This window comes from Fringilla coelebs (assembly GCF_963513975.1).
Source record: "Fringilla coelebs genome assembly, chromosome: 3".
Classification (NCBI taxonomy): Eukaryota; Metazoa; Chordata; class Aves; order Passeriformes; family Fringillidae; genus Fringilla; species Fringilla coelebs.
In genome coordinates, this window is record NC_140030.1 from 52,904,626 (window position 1) to 52,918,543 (window position 13,918).

At 40.8% G+C, this 13,918-nt stretch overlaps 1 protein-coding gene across 2 annotated transcripts; it reads left to right on the plus strand.

Moving 5' to 3' along the window:
• Positions 1-968: 968 nt before the first annotated feature.
• Positions 969-7,878, plus strand: HINT3 (histidine triad nucleotide binding protein 3). Of its 2 annotated transcripts, XM_084202734.1 has the most exons (6): positions 969-1,500; positions 1,873-1,990; positions 3,252-3,321; positions 4,116-4,242; positions 6,172-6,264; positions 7,313-7,878. In XM_084202734.1, the coding sequence occupies exons 1-5, from the start codon at positions 1,357-1,359 to the stop codon at positions 6,217-6,219; spliced, it is 507 nt and encodes a 168-aa protein (XP_084058860.1). In that variant the 5' UTR covers positions 969-1,356; the 3' UTR covers positions 6,220-6,264; positions 7,313-7,878. The 2 variants fall into 2 exon arrangements, with proteins under 2 accessions (XP_084058860.1, XP_084058859.1); XM_084202733.1 differs by having other exon boundaries at positions 972-1,500; positions 6,172-7,878.
• Positions 7,879-13,918: the final 6,040 nt, after the last annotated feature.

The window sequence follows — 13,918 nt, forward strand, 5'->3', positions numbered from 1 at the left end:
TGGTTTAAGTGCAGGTTTTGTGTTGGATGTTTGGCACAAAGGCTGGCTTAAGAGCAAAGGAAAGTCTAGTTGCATTTAGAACAATCCTCATTCATAAACTAAAGATTTGATTTGCCTGTTTGTAACAGAGAAAAGGAGCAGGTGAGGTCATTGCAAAGGGACTGCCTAGCAGTCTGAGGTTGGCACATATGGCAAGTGAGCTGCTTCAGGTAGAATAACCAACCATGTCCTGTTTGTACAGGCACGGCTTGCTTTAAAAAAAAAAAAAAAAAAGCATTTTTGAAAATCTCAGTCTTAATTTTTCATCTCATTACCTTTTAAAACACTCTTTGTCACCTGTGGGACAAACACTTTGTGCCTTTTGAGCTGCATGAAGAATACATTTAAGTTGCAGGGTCAGTGATTCTGCAGCTCTAGTCTAATGAACAGCGCAAATGATTTAAAATACAAACTATTAAGAAAACATTTTTAAAACTTGAAGGCTAACTACCACTTACCCTTTATTAGCTTCGGAAGTAGTTGATAGGAGGAGGGTGGTGAGGCACTGGAACGGATAGCTAGAGAAGTTGTGGATGCCCCATCCCGGGAAGTGTTCAAGGCTGGGCTGGATGGAGCCTTGAGCAACCTGGTCTGCCTGGTCCCTGCCCATGGCAGGGGGCTTGTTGGAACGGAATGATCTTCAAGGTCCCTTCCAACCCAATCCATTCTGTGATTTTATGAAATATCTTACTTTGGCTGTGAATTAGCATAGCTGTCAGCTTTTGCAATTAGAAGTAACATCAGATTTTAGCCCTCACTGCTGGGAGTGTCAAAGAAAAAATGTAGACTCATTTGGAAAAATCTCTGGAATTCTGTTAGTGACCCTGAACAAACTGCAACAGTGCTGAAATGGTGTTTTAAGATTATTTGTGCACATATAAAAATCCAAGTAACTTGAACTATAGGGGCAAGATGTCTAAATTTTTCTTGGTTTGTATTGACCAATGAATTGCTGGACATAACTTTATGGTGAAGAGCCAGAAAGATCCAGCCTCATAAGCACTTATTATCCTTTTTTCCGTCCTCTTTACTGCGTGTCTTTCCCCCTGAGGCAATTCGACTTTTAAGAGTGCATTCACATGGTTTTATTCCCCTAATATTTTTTTTTTTTTTTTAGCTGGTTGGTTGGGGGTTTTTTGGTTTTGTTTTTTTTCGAGAAAACTTCACGGCGAGGGTAGTACCGCTCCGCCTGCCCGGCGGGCGGAGCCGGGCGGTGCCAGCGGCGGCTCCCGGGCCCGGGCTCCTCCTTCGGCGGGCGGAGCACCGGCAGCGGCAGCGGGAGGGGCCGGCAGCGGGACTGGGACCGGGAGCGCGGCCATGGCCGGGTCTGAGGCCGCGGGTGCTGCCGCCGCTGAGGGGAGCGAAGCCGGGAATGGCGGCGGCGATGGCTACGACGGGAAGTGCGTGTTCTGCAGGATCGCCCGCCGGGAGGAGCCGGGCACGGCGTTGATCCCCTGCGAGGTGCGTGAGGCGCCTCCTTCCCCGCCCTCCTTCCCCGCTCCCTCACGGGCCGGCCCTGAGGGCCCTCAGCGCCTGCATGGGCAGAGCGGGGAGGCATGGCTGGCACGGAAAGCACCTTAAAGCCTTCCGTAAGTGCTGGCCCAGCAGCCGGAAGCCTCAAGGCTGGCGCCGAGCAATGCTGACTGCCGAAGGTCAGCAGCGGACGCGCACCGTGCCTGGGGCCTGCCTCCGAAATACCCTCAGCTTTTGTTGCTGGTCGCGTCAACTGTGACATTTGGTATCTCATTCGTATGAGGGATGTAGACATTGTTACCTACTCTGTGCCAGTGTCCTCGTCCTAATGCATTTTAAAACGTTTGTATCCTTTTTTAGGATGAAGACCTTGTTTGCTTTAGAGATATAAAGCCTGGTGCCCCCCACCACTACCTGGTGGTGCCCGTGAAGCACATGGGAAACTGCAAAACACTGAAGACAGAGCACATACCTCTAGGTAAGACTGCAAGTGTGTGCTTAACCTCAAGGAAAGTCGTTTTTCACAGCCTGAAATAGGGGGTTGTCAAGTAAATTACAACTTTGGACATCATTTGTAAACGTAGAAATAGCTGATGTGAGTGAGTGTAGACAGGGACTTAACCTTTCTGGGGACTTCTGTGTGCTGCTGGTCTAGAATGGCACTTTTTTTTGTACAGTTCTGCAAAAACATTGCTGTTTGCATGGAGTGTAGATGCTTCTGCACTTTGTTGGAAGTACAGCTTTATTTTTAAAGCATTTATGTGCTGCTTCATTGCATTTCCTTAGATATGCATATGCAATTCTAAAAGCTTACAGAAGAATTTTATACTGTGTATACTTTCAGATAAGTACTGCATTATTTGTAGAAAAAAAGGGAATGACAGATGAAAAAGGGAGATCGTGTTTCAACTAACTTTAAAAAAAATTGAAAAATAAAATTCTGAAATGTTGAAGCCATTATTTATTGTTGCTAGGCTTATTTTGGTTTTTTTCCCTTAAGAGGACATTGTCCTGGAATTTGTTTCACAAGATATGGCTAGCTAAGTGTGTTGAGTAACAGAAGAAACTGCAGCCATGAAGAAATTCCACCTTAGGGAAATTTACAGGTGATGCAAGAAAAGAGTTATAATTGCATTTTGCAAATCTTGCATTGCTGAATTTCTCTTGTAAACATAGGGTGGTTTTCTCCAGAGAAAAAAACTTCTGTATGTGTTTGGCTTCAAAGCAATTCCTTTAACTTCTGCCTTGATTTTTTTTATTTGGGTTACTACATTGTTCAGTGATAATGAAACTGTGTGTTAGTAATAAGAAATACTGACAATTTAATTTAAATTTATGTACTGTCTCTGAAATGTACTCCCAGCTTCACAGGTTCTGGAGATCAAAGTCCTGTAGCTGTGCAGTGATACAACATTGGAGTTAGTGTCAAGTCGTCATTCTGACCAATCAGTACTTGTTGGGTTTTTTAATAAGGGTGTGGTGATGGCATGGCTTTGGCCAAAGTTCTTGTAATAATATCACCCTGGAAAGCATTGCAGGTGTGGAAGTTGGTATCAGTGGCAGTTTTCAAGTAAGTCATTGCACACACTCTCTTGATTGTCTTTTCTTTGACTAGGAGTGGTTACAGGGTTTATATTTTGAAAAGCCCATGTCTGTGATCTCAGTGTAGGTTAGTCTGTTGAAGTTAATATTCTGTGAATAATTCCTTTTTAAAATGAAATTTATTTGTGTTTTAATAGTGAAGAGAATGATGGAAGTGGGAAAAGCTGTTCTCCAGAAGAATAATTTTAGTGACTTGAATGATGTAAGGTATGTAATAAATACCTTCCATCTTTCTATTGAGTGTGTTCTTTACTTTTCAGAATGTTACTTTAGAGATGGTGGCAGAACCTGTACTGTGATTTATGGAAGAAATCAAGTCTACATTTCACTTAATGCATAAAATCTCAATTAAAATCTGCTGGCACTGAAGAGAAACTTTTTTTTTTCTGATAAAGTTCTGGCACAAATTGGGTTCCAGTCTGAGATTCTTTCTTGAACACATCTTGGAGTGTTGGGAGGGCGATTCAAATAGCTTACCAAAGAGACTGCTCTTTCATTATGTGCTACAAATATGCTCTAAATCCTAGGTGCCAGAAGAGAGGTAAACTTTGGCCTGTTGAAGCAGGGCACCACTCTGTGTTTCAGTCATACCAGAATTCACTAGATTTTGGTGTTGGATCCTTCAGTTTAAGGCCCTTGATAGCTGAAATAAACTGTTACATAATTTGAGCACTGTAGAGAAATAGGGAGCTGGCTCTTCATGATGCAAATTGATAGTTGGCTTTCCAGCTGAAAACTAGGTAGGATACATTTCAGATACTTTTTCTTTTAACTCATTTTAAAAATGTGTCTTTAATACAGAGATGTGAAGGAGGAGATGATTGAACTTTTGAAGAGCTTTTTGTGGTATAATGAAAGGGCATGTGTTTGTTCTTGCTTCTACATACGTCAAAATTGCGATGAGTTGTTAGTTCTGTGGATCATGTTAAATAACCCGCGATGTTCCACTTCTTCCTGAATTAACATCACCACCATCTTGTACTTCTTTTCCTTTTCTGAAGAATGGGTTTTCACTGGCCACCGTTCTGCTCCATAGCCCACTTGCATCTGCACGTCCTGGCCCCAGCCAGTCAGCTGGGGTTCTTATCCAGGATCTACTACAGAATCAATTCCTACTGGTTTATCACGGTAAGTGTAAGGCAGGTGAGCTTTGCCCTAGGTTTTCAGTTGTGAGCTGAAAATGCCATGTCTTTCTAACCTTTTAGCTGTGTCCAAAAATATTCTGACCAATTATTTTTGTGGTTACTTTTAATTCTCAGTTATGCATATTTTGCATTAACTGAGAAAAAATAAAGGTAAAAACCTTAATGTTTATGCTTAGAAGCATTAAGGAACAGAGTGCTAATAACTAACAGCAAAGAGTACAATAGTTCTGGATGTTGCCCAAGGCTCAGGCTCTGTGATGTGCTTCTGTGGACACTTTGTAAATATTTGGGTTTTAATATAAAGGGCTATATTCAAATGTGATGGACTGTTTTGCACATAAACTGGTTAATCCTGTATAGGTGAAAACAAATCCACCTAATGGCTGCATTTGTCACTTCATGTGGTTTTCTCATCTTGTCATCTTTAGACTAAACCTAGTCCCTGCTTTACAAAAACACCGTTGGTATGATTTATGTCAGTAGAGATTAGCAATGAGACTGAACTGACACTGACTAAAGCACTTTGAAAATCTCTCTCTAGAGACCTAAACCTCACTCTCACTGCTTTTATACAGCAAAGCACCTGTCCTTGCAAGGTAGCTGCAGCATCCTAGTGTCATTGCACATTCCCAAATCAAAGTTGCTGAAAAAGGTCTATCTCATCTAAAGAATATAGACAATTTCTTACTTAAAGAGAAGAAACACAGCTTCTTTACAGTGGGACCTTGCTGAAGTTCACTCCTAGCTCAAAAAAAGCAGATGTGTCTGCTGTGTTTTTGAGCATCTCAGAAATATTTGTCCCTGAAGTACATGTTGCTGTGTAGTTTTACTGCTTATTATCTTGGATTAGTTCAGGCAGATGCCTTCCAAGTCTGGTTAGCCAATATGGATGCACTTTGGTATTTTGCCCTGCTGTCAGGTTGGAAAATGTTCTTGGGTTCTGGTTTGGTTTTTTTTTTTTTTAATTATAGCATCCTGAATCTGGTACTTGCTTCAGAATGCAAAACAGGATTCAGATAATTTTCAGTTGCTGCATGCTTTATGTAGCTTTATTTTAAATAAACTGCAGTAATTACTGAACTCCTGTTGAGTTGCTCCTACATGAAGTATCTGATTGCATTTTTATCGTCGGCATTTAAAAAACTTGAGCTTTTCATCTTAATATAGTTCCTTTGGAGAAAAAGCCTCAAGCACTAGGCAAAATTAAAAGATGAATTTAGTAGGACTGGCAGAAAAAGCAAAGGTTGGCCGTAAACTGATCTGTTTCAGAAGTGCCCCTGTTGGCCTCCATGTGCCCAGTCTGGCCTGCTTGTTGGCAGACTTCCTCCTGCCCTGAGCCTTCCTGAGGGCTCTGTGAGCTGGTGCCGTTATGTGTACAAAGTACAGCTGTCCCAGTTCTGCCCATGATGCATAAATAGCCCTGTATGATGACAAAAGTATGTGTTGGTGCAGTGATGTGACCAAAGGGCAAGGTGGTAGCTCTTGACAGGAGCCACACATTTGAATGCCCTGTGTCCTTCAGCAGCATTTGTGGCTGGTGGTGCAGCTGGGTGGGTGATGAGAGGTCACAACACGCCGTTCTGGAGTGGCTCACAGAGAGTCCCAGGTCTCATCACTGGATTGCTCCGAGCACTGCTGTCTTCTGAGGTCTCTGCAGTCACAGTGCTTTAACAGATCTGCTGTTCATTTGCTCAGACCTCCTCTGACCTCCACATCATGATCACCTCATGAGTGTTTGGTAGAAACTGTGAGTCTGCTGTTGAAAGGAATTGTTGTATTCTGCTTCTCCTGTACACTTAATCTGTAAAAGTGAAACTCAAATTCTGTGTTAGTGTCACTATTTTTGAAATGGAATTTTCAGTAAAATGAAGGCCCACAGTGTAGTTAACGTATTGCTTTCTCTCTTTTGTAGGCTGAACAACTGATCGAGAGACTGCAGACTGAAAATGCTGCCAGCTGAAAGCTTGTGTTGTCAGCCAGTTTGGTCTTTGAGCTCTGATTTAAGGTTGCACAGTTTGATGTTGCCAATAATATCCCAGGATAAAAAAAGCTTTAATTCCTTATGAGGAAATACACACAGAATTTGTAGCTGCTAACCTAATTCTTCCATTTGGATATGTCAGTCTCTATACTTCCCTGGCAATAGCGAGATGTATTTTAGTTAAAATTTTAATTTGTGTAGATACATACATAATAGACACACACATGCACAGGCACAGAACTCTTCCTATTAAAAGGCAAAGCGTAGCAGCAGAATGTACAACTAACAGCGTATGAATGGTACCAAAGGGAGTATTTGCTGCAGAATCAAGCTTTCATTGTCAAGATGCATTGTTCTGGGATTGCAGGTAACATTTCAAACATTTGTTCCCACCTGCATTTGTATGATATGTATTGATACTTATGCCTAGTGATGAGTAGGTACATTGCTGAAAGTACAGTACTGACTTTCTGGCACAAAACCACTTCAATGTTACCTGACTTGTTTGTGTCACAGTGACACATTAAACATGAATACAATATGTGCCTAAAATGTGATAATGCTCTATAACATAGAATATAGTTTATGTGTAAATAGACCTAAAATTTTTTTTCTCCTCTTATTTGGACAATGTTTGAATTTAGTGTATGCTTACAAAGAATGCGAAGAGTTCAAAAGAATACATTTAATGTACTGCTCTTCTACTTGGCAGTAGATGGAAAAGTCCAGAATTTCTGGTCTTATTCTCACTCGACGTTCCTTGCAGATTACTAATGCCTTGGCCAAATTTGGATTCTAAATGAAGTCATAAGAGAAGCCGGTCTGAAATGCAGTGTGTGTGTGTGTGTGTGTGGCAGACTTACATAACAGCAGTGGGATTTGACTTTGGGATAGGAGGGACTCAGCCCAAAACTGGAACATGCCAAGTTGCTTAAGGAACCTGTTGAACATTTGCCTTTGCTGCATGACTCTAATTAGGAATGCTAGCACTTGTTTTTCAGTACCATAATAAGGCAGACTTTTGGCAAGTTAAAACTCCAGAACACATGGAGTGGATTTTCTCTGTTCACAGAGTTGTCTCGATGCAGAGCTAACCAAGTGCCCTTGCCTGATGCATTCAGACGTAGCTGAGGTGAGAACATCTGTTGCACCTGCAAGCTTCCCTGAACATAATAGTCTGTGTTTTCCATGGATCCAGCACCTGTTGCCTTAGTGATACAATGTGTTGTAATATTCTTAAAGTATTTCTGAGAGTATACCCCCTTCTGAAGAACTGCATTTTCTACCTGGCAGAGTTTATACCTCTCTGTCTGTAAGATCTTCTTCCTAATGTCTTGTTATATGTATTAGTGGGCACTTGCATGTTATTTGCAGCCCTTTAGGGTTTTAATTTGTTACATTTGGTAGTAAAAGTGTGACTTAAAGCCTCTGAATTTTGACTGTGCAATAGATGAAGAGGTTTGAGCTGGCTCCTGACTTAGTGAAATACCTGTACATTAAGGACTTTCAAGATTTAATGTGTATGTGTTCTGATCTCTAATTAATTTATGAAACTGTACTGAACTGTGACATGTAATATTTAAAATATCAAAATGAACTGTTGTCAAAAAGGATTAATAAATGCTAATCTTGGGATGATTTTCCAGTGCAGTGGAATAGTTGATGACTCTGAGGGTTGATCCTAGATAGCTCTTTGCTCACTCTTCATCCCTTAATCCAGTGGGGTGGGAGAACAGAAAGAACAAAATGAAAAAACTCATGGGTTGAGTTTAATATGTGAAAGAAAGAGGAAGAAAAAAGCAAAGGTAATCACTCATGACCTCCCACAGCCAGCCACTAGCAACAGCCCCCACACTCCCCAAAAAAGCCCTCTCTTCAGCTTTTATTCCAGACATTATATGTCATGGAATATCCCTGCTGGCCAGCCTGTATCAGGTGTGCAGGTTGTGCTCTTTCCAAGCTTTTTGCCCACTGAGGGAGGGCAGAGCAGGAGAAGGCCCTGACATTGTCCATGCACTGCTCAGCAATCACCAGAACTGCTGTGTTACCCGCAGTTCCAGTCACACCCAAAACCTGGGATGCTCTGAAGGAAGTTACCTTGATCCCAGCCAGACTCTGTATGTTGCGAAATGTATATGAAAGCACAAAGGCCAACTTTTATGTCTTAACTTTGGAGAACAGCCCTTTAACGACAAGACTGAAAAGGTAAAAATCTGGGTATAATGTCACTTCCAGAGTTTTGCTGATGAGAAAGATGGGGATATCCCGTGTTCCCTGACAGCAACAGACAGAGCTCAGAACAGCTGAAACAGCAAAGCATTAAACAGAGGCACACTAATTACTGAGAGGAATGCTCAGCCTCTTGTTAGTGTTTTTCAGCACAGAACTGTGGTCTGTTTTCCTTCTGCATTGACAAGTATTCTTGGACTCTGAAGATAATTGTTTTAATTAGGTGAAGAAATACTCTCTAAAAAACCTAACCTAATACTTCCAATATGCTACTGAATTACTGGCTAGCCCCTGCAAGAGACAGTGGGCAGATCCTATTAACTTTGTCACTCTTTTCTATAGAAGCTTTTAGTAATTCTAAAACTTCCGAAATCATCTGTAGAGCTTTCTAAGGAGCATGAACTCAGCAGCTCTTACTCTCCACTGGCCTGGAGAAGCAAAGGAAAGCTGTTTAGCCACTGCTGCTGGCTCTGTTCTTTGATCCAGTATTAGCAGTCTTGAGAAAAGCTGCTTTTTTGACCTCATGTTTAGGAATGACAAAGCTTTATTTGTACAGTTTTGCTCAATTGTTTTACATAAACTCCCAACCTAACAAGAACTCAGAGAATAATGCTTTTATGCTGAAAGGATGAAACAGATACGTATAAAATGCTGTTAAAAATAAAAAGAAATTGTGCTTGAATTGGTAATGAGAGCAAACCAGTGAAAATTGTATTTGAAATTTGAGAAACTTGTAAACAATAAAATGCTGCATAAAAACTCTTGTCATTTCAAACTAATGTGCAACATTTATTGAAATGGTGACATACCTTCAGTGTTTGACAAAACAAACCAGAGATAATCCCTCTATGATATACAGTCCAAAACAGATGCAGAGTTTACAGACTTCAAGTGGAAGGAGGGCAAAGACCACTGATGTAATCTGTCACAAAGTGAAGTTCAGGAGAGATTTAAACAGCTGAAAGATGCTTAGTAGGACCAGAACACCTTTTAAAAAGGTTGGGGTTTACTTACTACTCCAAATAATCTGTAATACTAAAACCCCTCACATGCTACAATTTTTGCAAAAACAATTTAATAAATTCTGTTCCATTTATTCTAATGGGAGCCTGCTGAAAAAAAAACATGTTGAAAAGTCTAAATTACTATTTCATCTGTAGATGTTTATCTAATCACAGATGAAGCATAATTTTGTAAAACTTGTAGCTGAACTGAGTCATGTGCATTAGATATAATGCATTCATGACTACACAGGCTTCAGGAGTAATTCTTTATTTTAGAGTGTAGTAGTGGGCAAGCTGACCAGTTCTATTATCTATCTTTTAGTTTTTTGAAAAGCTGGCTATTGCTGGAAGCACAAGACTGGATTTGTCAACCTGTGTGCTGAGCCAGTTTGGCAGCTCAGTGTTTATAATCATTGCATGGGCACACAGAAAGATTTCAGTCACATTTTCCAGAATGCTCATCTAAAGCTGGCAGGTTGGCTCTGTAACTGTTTAAAAAAATCCCTCTATAAATAATAGGTTTTTTATACAGTAATCCTTGGTTCTTTTAAAAATATAATAATAGAGCAATCTTTTTTTAGTCACTTACAAAGTAGGTAAGACCATGTCATTAAGGGTTTGCTCTGCTTCTGTTTTGATCAGAGGTGTACTTAAAAAGTGTTTTTTGATGTGCTCAAGCATCTACCACTTACATGGCAGTGACAGCCTAGATTGCTGAAATTCAACTACTTGAGCCAGCCTTAATTAAAATGTAGTAAATTTATGTGAGCTGGACTTGCATCTTATGGTGCTCAGGCTACATACTGCCTCACATGTGTGTCTTGCGATGAATTATTTGTACAATGTCCAGCAATGTATTATTTTTCCCGATAGTGCCATCCCATTAGTCAGCTGGTGACACTTGAAATGCCTGATGCTGCTTCCTGCAAGTTATGAACTAACACTACAGCAGAACTGAGTGGATTTCAGAATTGTTAGAATTAAACAAAACTCATTCTACAACTGTACTATAAAAAGTTCAATTTGTGTTGAAATCTGAATGCATGTAAAGACTTCCTCTAATAGGAGCTGAAAAATGAAGTGTGCTCATGTCATTTAGCAAGAAATGCATTTTCAAAAAGAACAAAGCATTATAAATATGTTAAGATCCCAAACTACATCTACTTCCTTTTCAGCTGCAAGATGTAGATCTGTTTAGAAAGAAGCAGTAGGTTTGAAAGCTAAGGGAACACACTAACACTGTCTGGTGTAGCACATATTCCCCCTTTTCCAATATGGTAAAATTATGTGATGATTAAAATCCATTCTCTACATGCACCTGACTGCCCTGTTCCCCAGATATACTTATTTCAGCACATTAATTTATTCCTTTTTTTTTCCTCTTTTCATTGCCCTTTCACCAGAAAAAGAAAAAATGAGGCAGGAAAATAATGAAATCCTCAGCCAAAGACTTCGTTTGGTGCAAATCCCCATTGGATGAAAACATCAAAACAAAACCCCATTCTTTTAGGCTTTTTGCAACAGAAGTTCTTTTATATAAATATCATAAAATTACACATCACTTTTATCAGGCTTCTAATTTATATTAAATTTTAATATCCTTTTGATGCAAGAACAGTATCTTACTTTAAAGACCCATCAAGTAGTGTAGTTAACACCACACAGAAGCTTCTATTTGCACTGCTAAAAAATAGAATTTTAGATTTCTAATTATACAGCTTTATTGGTGGGAACTATTGTAAATACAGCTCCTGATTATTTTTCATAGCACTATTACAATTATGTTATATAACCAATCCTTTATTTTTTCTTTCTGAAGAGCTCACAACTGTGCTCTGAAAGCAGGTAAATGAGGTATGGGACTGCTACTATACTTTCATTTATGCATTTGGCACTACAGTATCTCTACTCTCCACTTGTAGAAAACATCGCTACATTTTGGTGAAAGAAGAGCCTTTTTTTTTCCTTATGAATGCACAGGTGCCCCAATACAGAGTTTCTGCTGACTTTTGCATCTTTACATTGTGGCACCCTACCTTCTCTGAAGGGGTATAGCTGAATTCACTGAAAAGGCTGCAGAGCTTTGTGGACTTCTCAAGCGTTAGAAGAACAGAAAAAAAATGGTGTGAGATAGAAAACAAAAAGAACAAGAGATACTTTCTCTATCTTGGAGAAGATATGATTGTAAGATTAGCCTATTAAATACCAAAACCAGTGCAGCTGTCCAAAATCCAAGCAAGATGCAACTAATTTAGGAACCATCAAGTACCCTTGCTATGATATTTTTGTGAGTTTGAGAATTTCTATCTACTTCATGAAAATAACTTCCATTTATTCAGTTTAACTATGTGAGATTGAACCTAAAATTTTTGCTATATACCAGGCTCTTTGAAGAAGTATATGAATTCCCACAAGAGTTTTCAATTCCATGTTTTACAAATCCCATTCTCCCATGCAGTATTTCATAAACTGCAAGAATCAGTGGTGTAACATAGCAAGTTAGTAATTTATACTTTTAGTAACCTAAAAGCAGTAGGCCAGCACAGTTATTTGAAGGACACTCATATATTTGCTAGTAGATGATAATGACAGTCCAATGTCAGCATGATGGAGTAGCTCATAATCTGCAATTTCTGTCCAAATCTCTACCATTTTTACAAAAATATCCTTCTCGCTCATTTCCTCTCCTGCTTGTGTCCCAGTAGGTAGCTGAGTTGAAATTCTGTAACCAAAACCTGTGAAGATGGTATCTAAATATGTTTTTCCAACTGGAACTATGCAGCAAAGTTCATTCCAGGACAAAGCCTTATTGTAGTAAAGTGATGACTACGTCATCATCTTTTCCTTGCCAAAGCATTTCACCTTCAAAATGAACCAGACCGTGTTTTCTGGCTCTTAACAAAATTCCCACTACTTTATTGGAAATAGTCACATATGTTTCAAACAGCTGCCCAAATGTCACTCTCACGTGTCCATCTTCTCCCACCTCTCCAGTTCTTCTGATGATCAAGCACAACTCGTCTACTTCCTTACCCACGTGTGAGTGAGCATCTCTCCCTCTCTGCTCTGTCCGAGACCCTTCCGGGGGTCTCCCGTAGGTAGGATCTCCTCTGTGAGTATGCGCAGGTTTAGACGCAAGCCTGTCATCGCTGCTGAATGGATTCTTCCTCTGATACTCAATGTGATCCTCTGCCCAGGTCTGCCAACTTTTCCTCAGGTCACCCACTGCACTGGTAGCTTTAGCACTTTGCCCTTTTTCTCCTTCCATTTCTGAAAATGTTTTATGGCACTCAAGCAGGAAACGAATAAGTGACTGGCTGTAACTGTGGTTCCTGTGTGCACTGTCAGCTGTGAAGGAAAAACAACAAATCAGCCTGATATTATTTGGAAGAGTTTTGCCCGAGTGAGAGGCAAGGCTGCTGAAAAAGAGGCTAAATATATGAAGATTTTAAGTCCACTCATAGTTCTACAGCAATGAAGAAAGTAAAAGTGATTCAGGTGAAATTCAAAAGTAATTTAAGAATACAGGGCAGTAAATTATGCTTACAAGATTACTCGATGCTCCACCGATCCCGCAGTTACCGAACAAACCCCGCAGCCTCCGTGCAACACATAGTGCAGTACTCACTCCTCTTGCAATGACGCCTTTCCAAGAACTTTATCCCGGTACCCGGCAGCCACGCTGACTTCCCAAGCAATCCGATGCAGTGCTAGCTGAGCTGCGGAGAGAGCAAACCATTCCCGAGCGGCAGCAGCGGCACACCAACCCATGCACAGGGGTGGGAAGCCGCTCTCTGGCCTGAGCGCTGATTAAAGGTGGACGAATTCACGCCGTGCCGACAAGGTTCTCTCAGGCTGCGGTAGTTATTATGCACAGAAAACATTATCTGGAGCCGAAACGCCAATACATGGTGGGAGCAGGGGGATTTTCCTCATCAGGCGCTGCAAGGAGAAGTAAAAATCCAGTTAGCGAGCGCGTCTCTGTCCGCAACACCCTATTTAGCGAGGAAGACAAAGGCAGAATAGATTGTTCTCCCTTAAAAGGCTGTGCTGCACGGCCATGTCCGCCGGTTGCAGCCCGCGGGCGGGCAGGGAGCGAGCGCCTCGGCGCTCCCGGTACGCGGGCTGCCCACCACCGGCATCATTCCATGCGCTTGGAGTACCGACTGTCTGTCCAGGACGTGGTTATTCGGATGAATTAGAGACAGACTTTTATATCCCTACCGAGATCTGAATGTGCTATAGCCATGTCTTTGCTGGGTCGTATCGTTCACCTGTCGAAATACGCAAACCGGAGTTTCCAGGTAGCACATGAGTAGAGTTGATATTAGTGCTGGATTTTCTACGCGGAAATAGACAGAAATGCAAATTCTTAACAGTTTAACAGCTGAATTACAGATTGGGTATTTGTGTATTTTGAAACTATTGTTTTACAAGTAAGTTTT

What these genes read in the sequence shown, in the direction of transcription:
- HINT3 (XM_084202734.1), top strand. Translation starts at nt 1,357, where the DNA reads ATGGCCGGGTCTGAGGCCGCGGGTGCTGCCGCCGCTGAGGGGAGCGAA. An exon ending in CGGCGTTGATCCCCTGCGAG is followed by an intron (nt 1,501 to 1,872) that starts GTGCGTGAGGCG and finishes ATCCTTTTTTAG; the next exon opens with GATGAAGACCTTGTTTGCTT. An exon ending in AGTGACTTGAATGATGTAAG is followed by an intron (nt 3,322 to 4,115) that starts GTATGTAATAAA and finishes CCTTTTCTGAAG; the next exon opens with AATGGGTTTTCACTGGCCAC.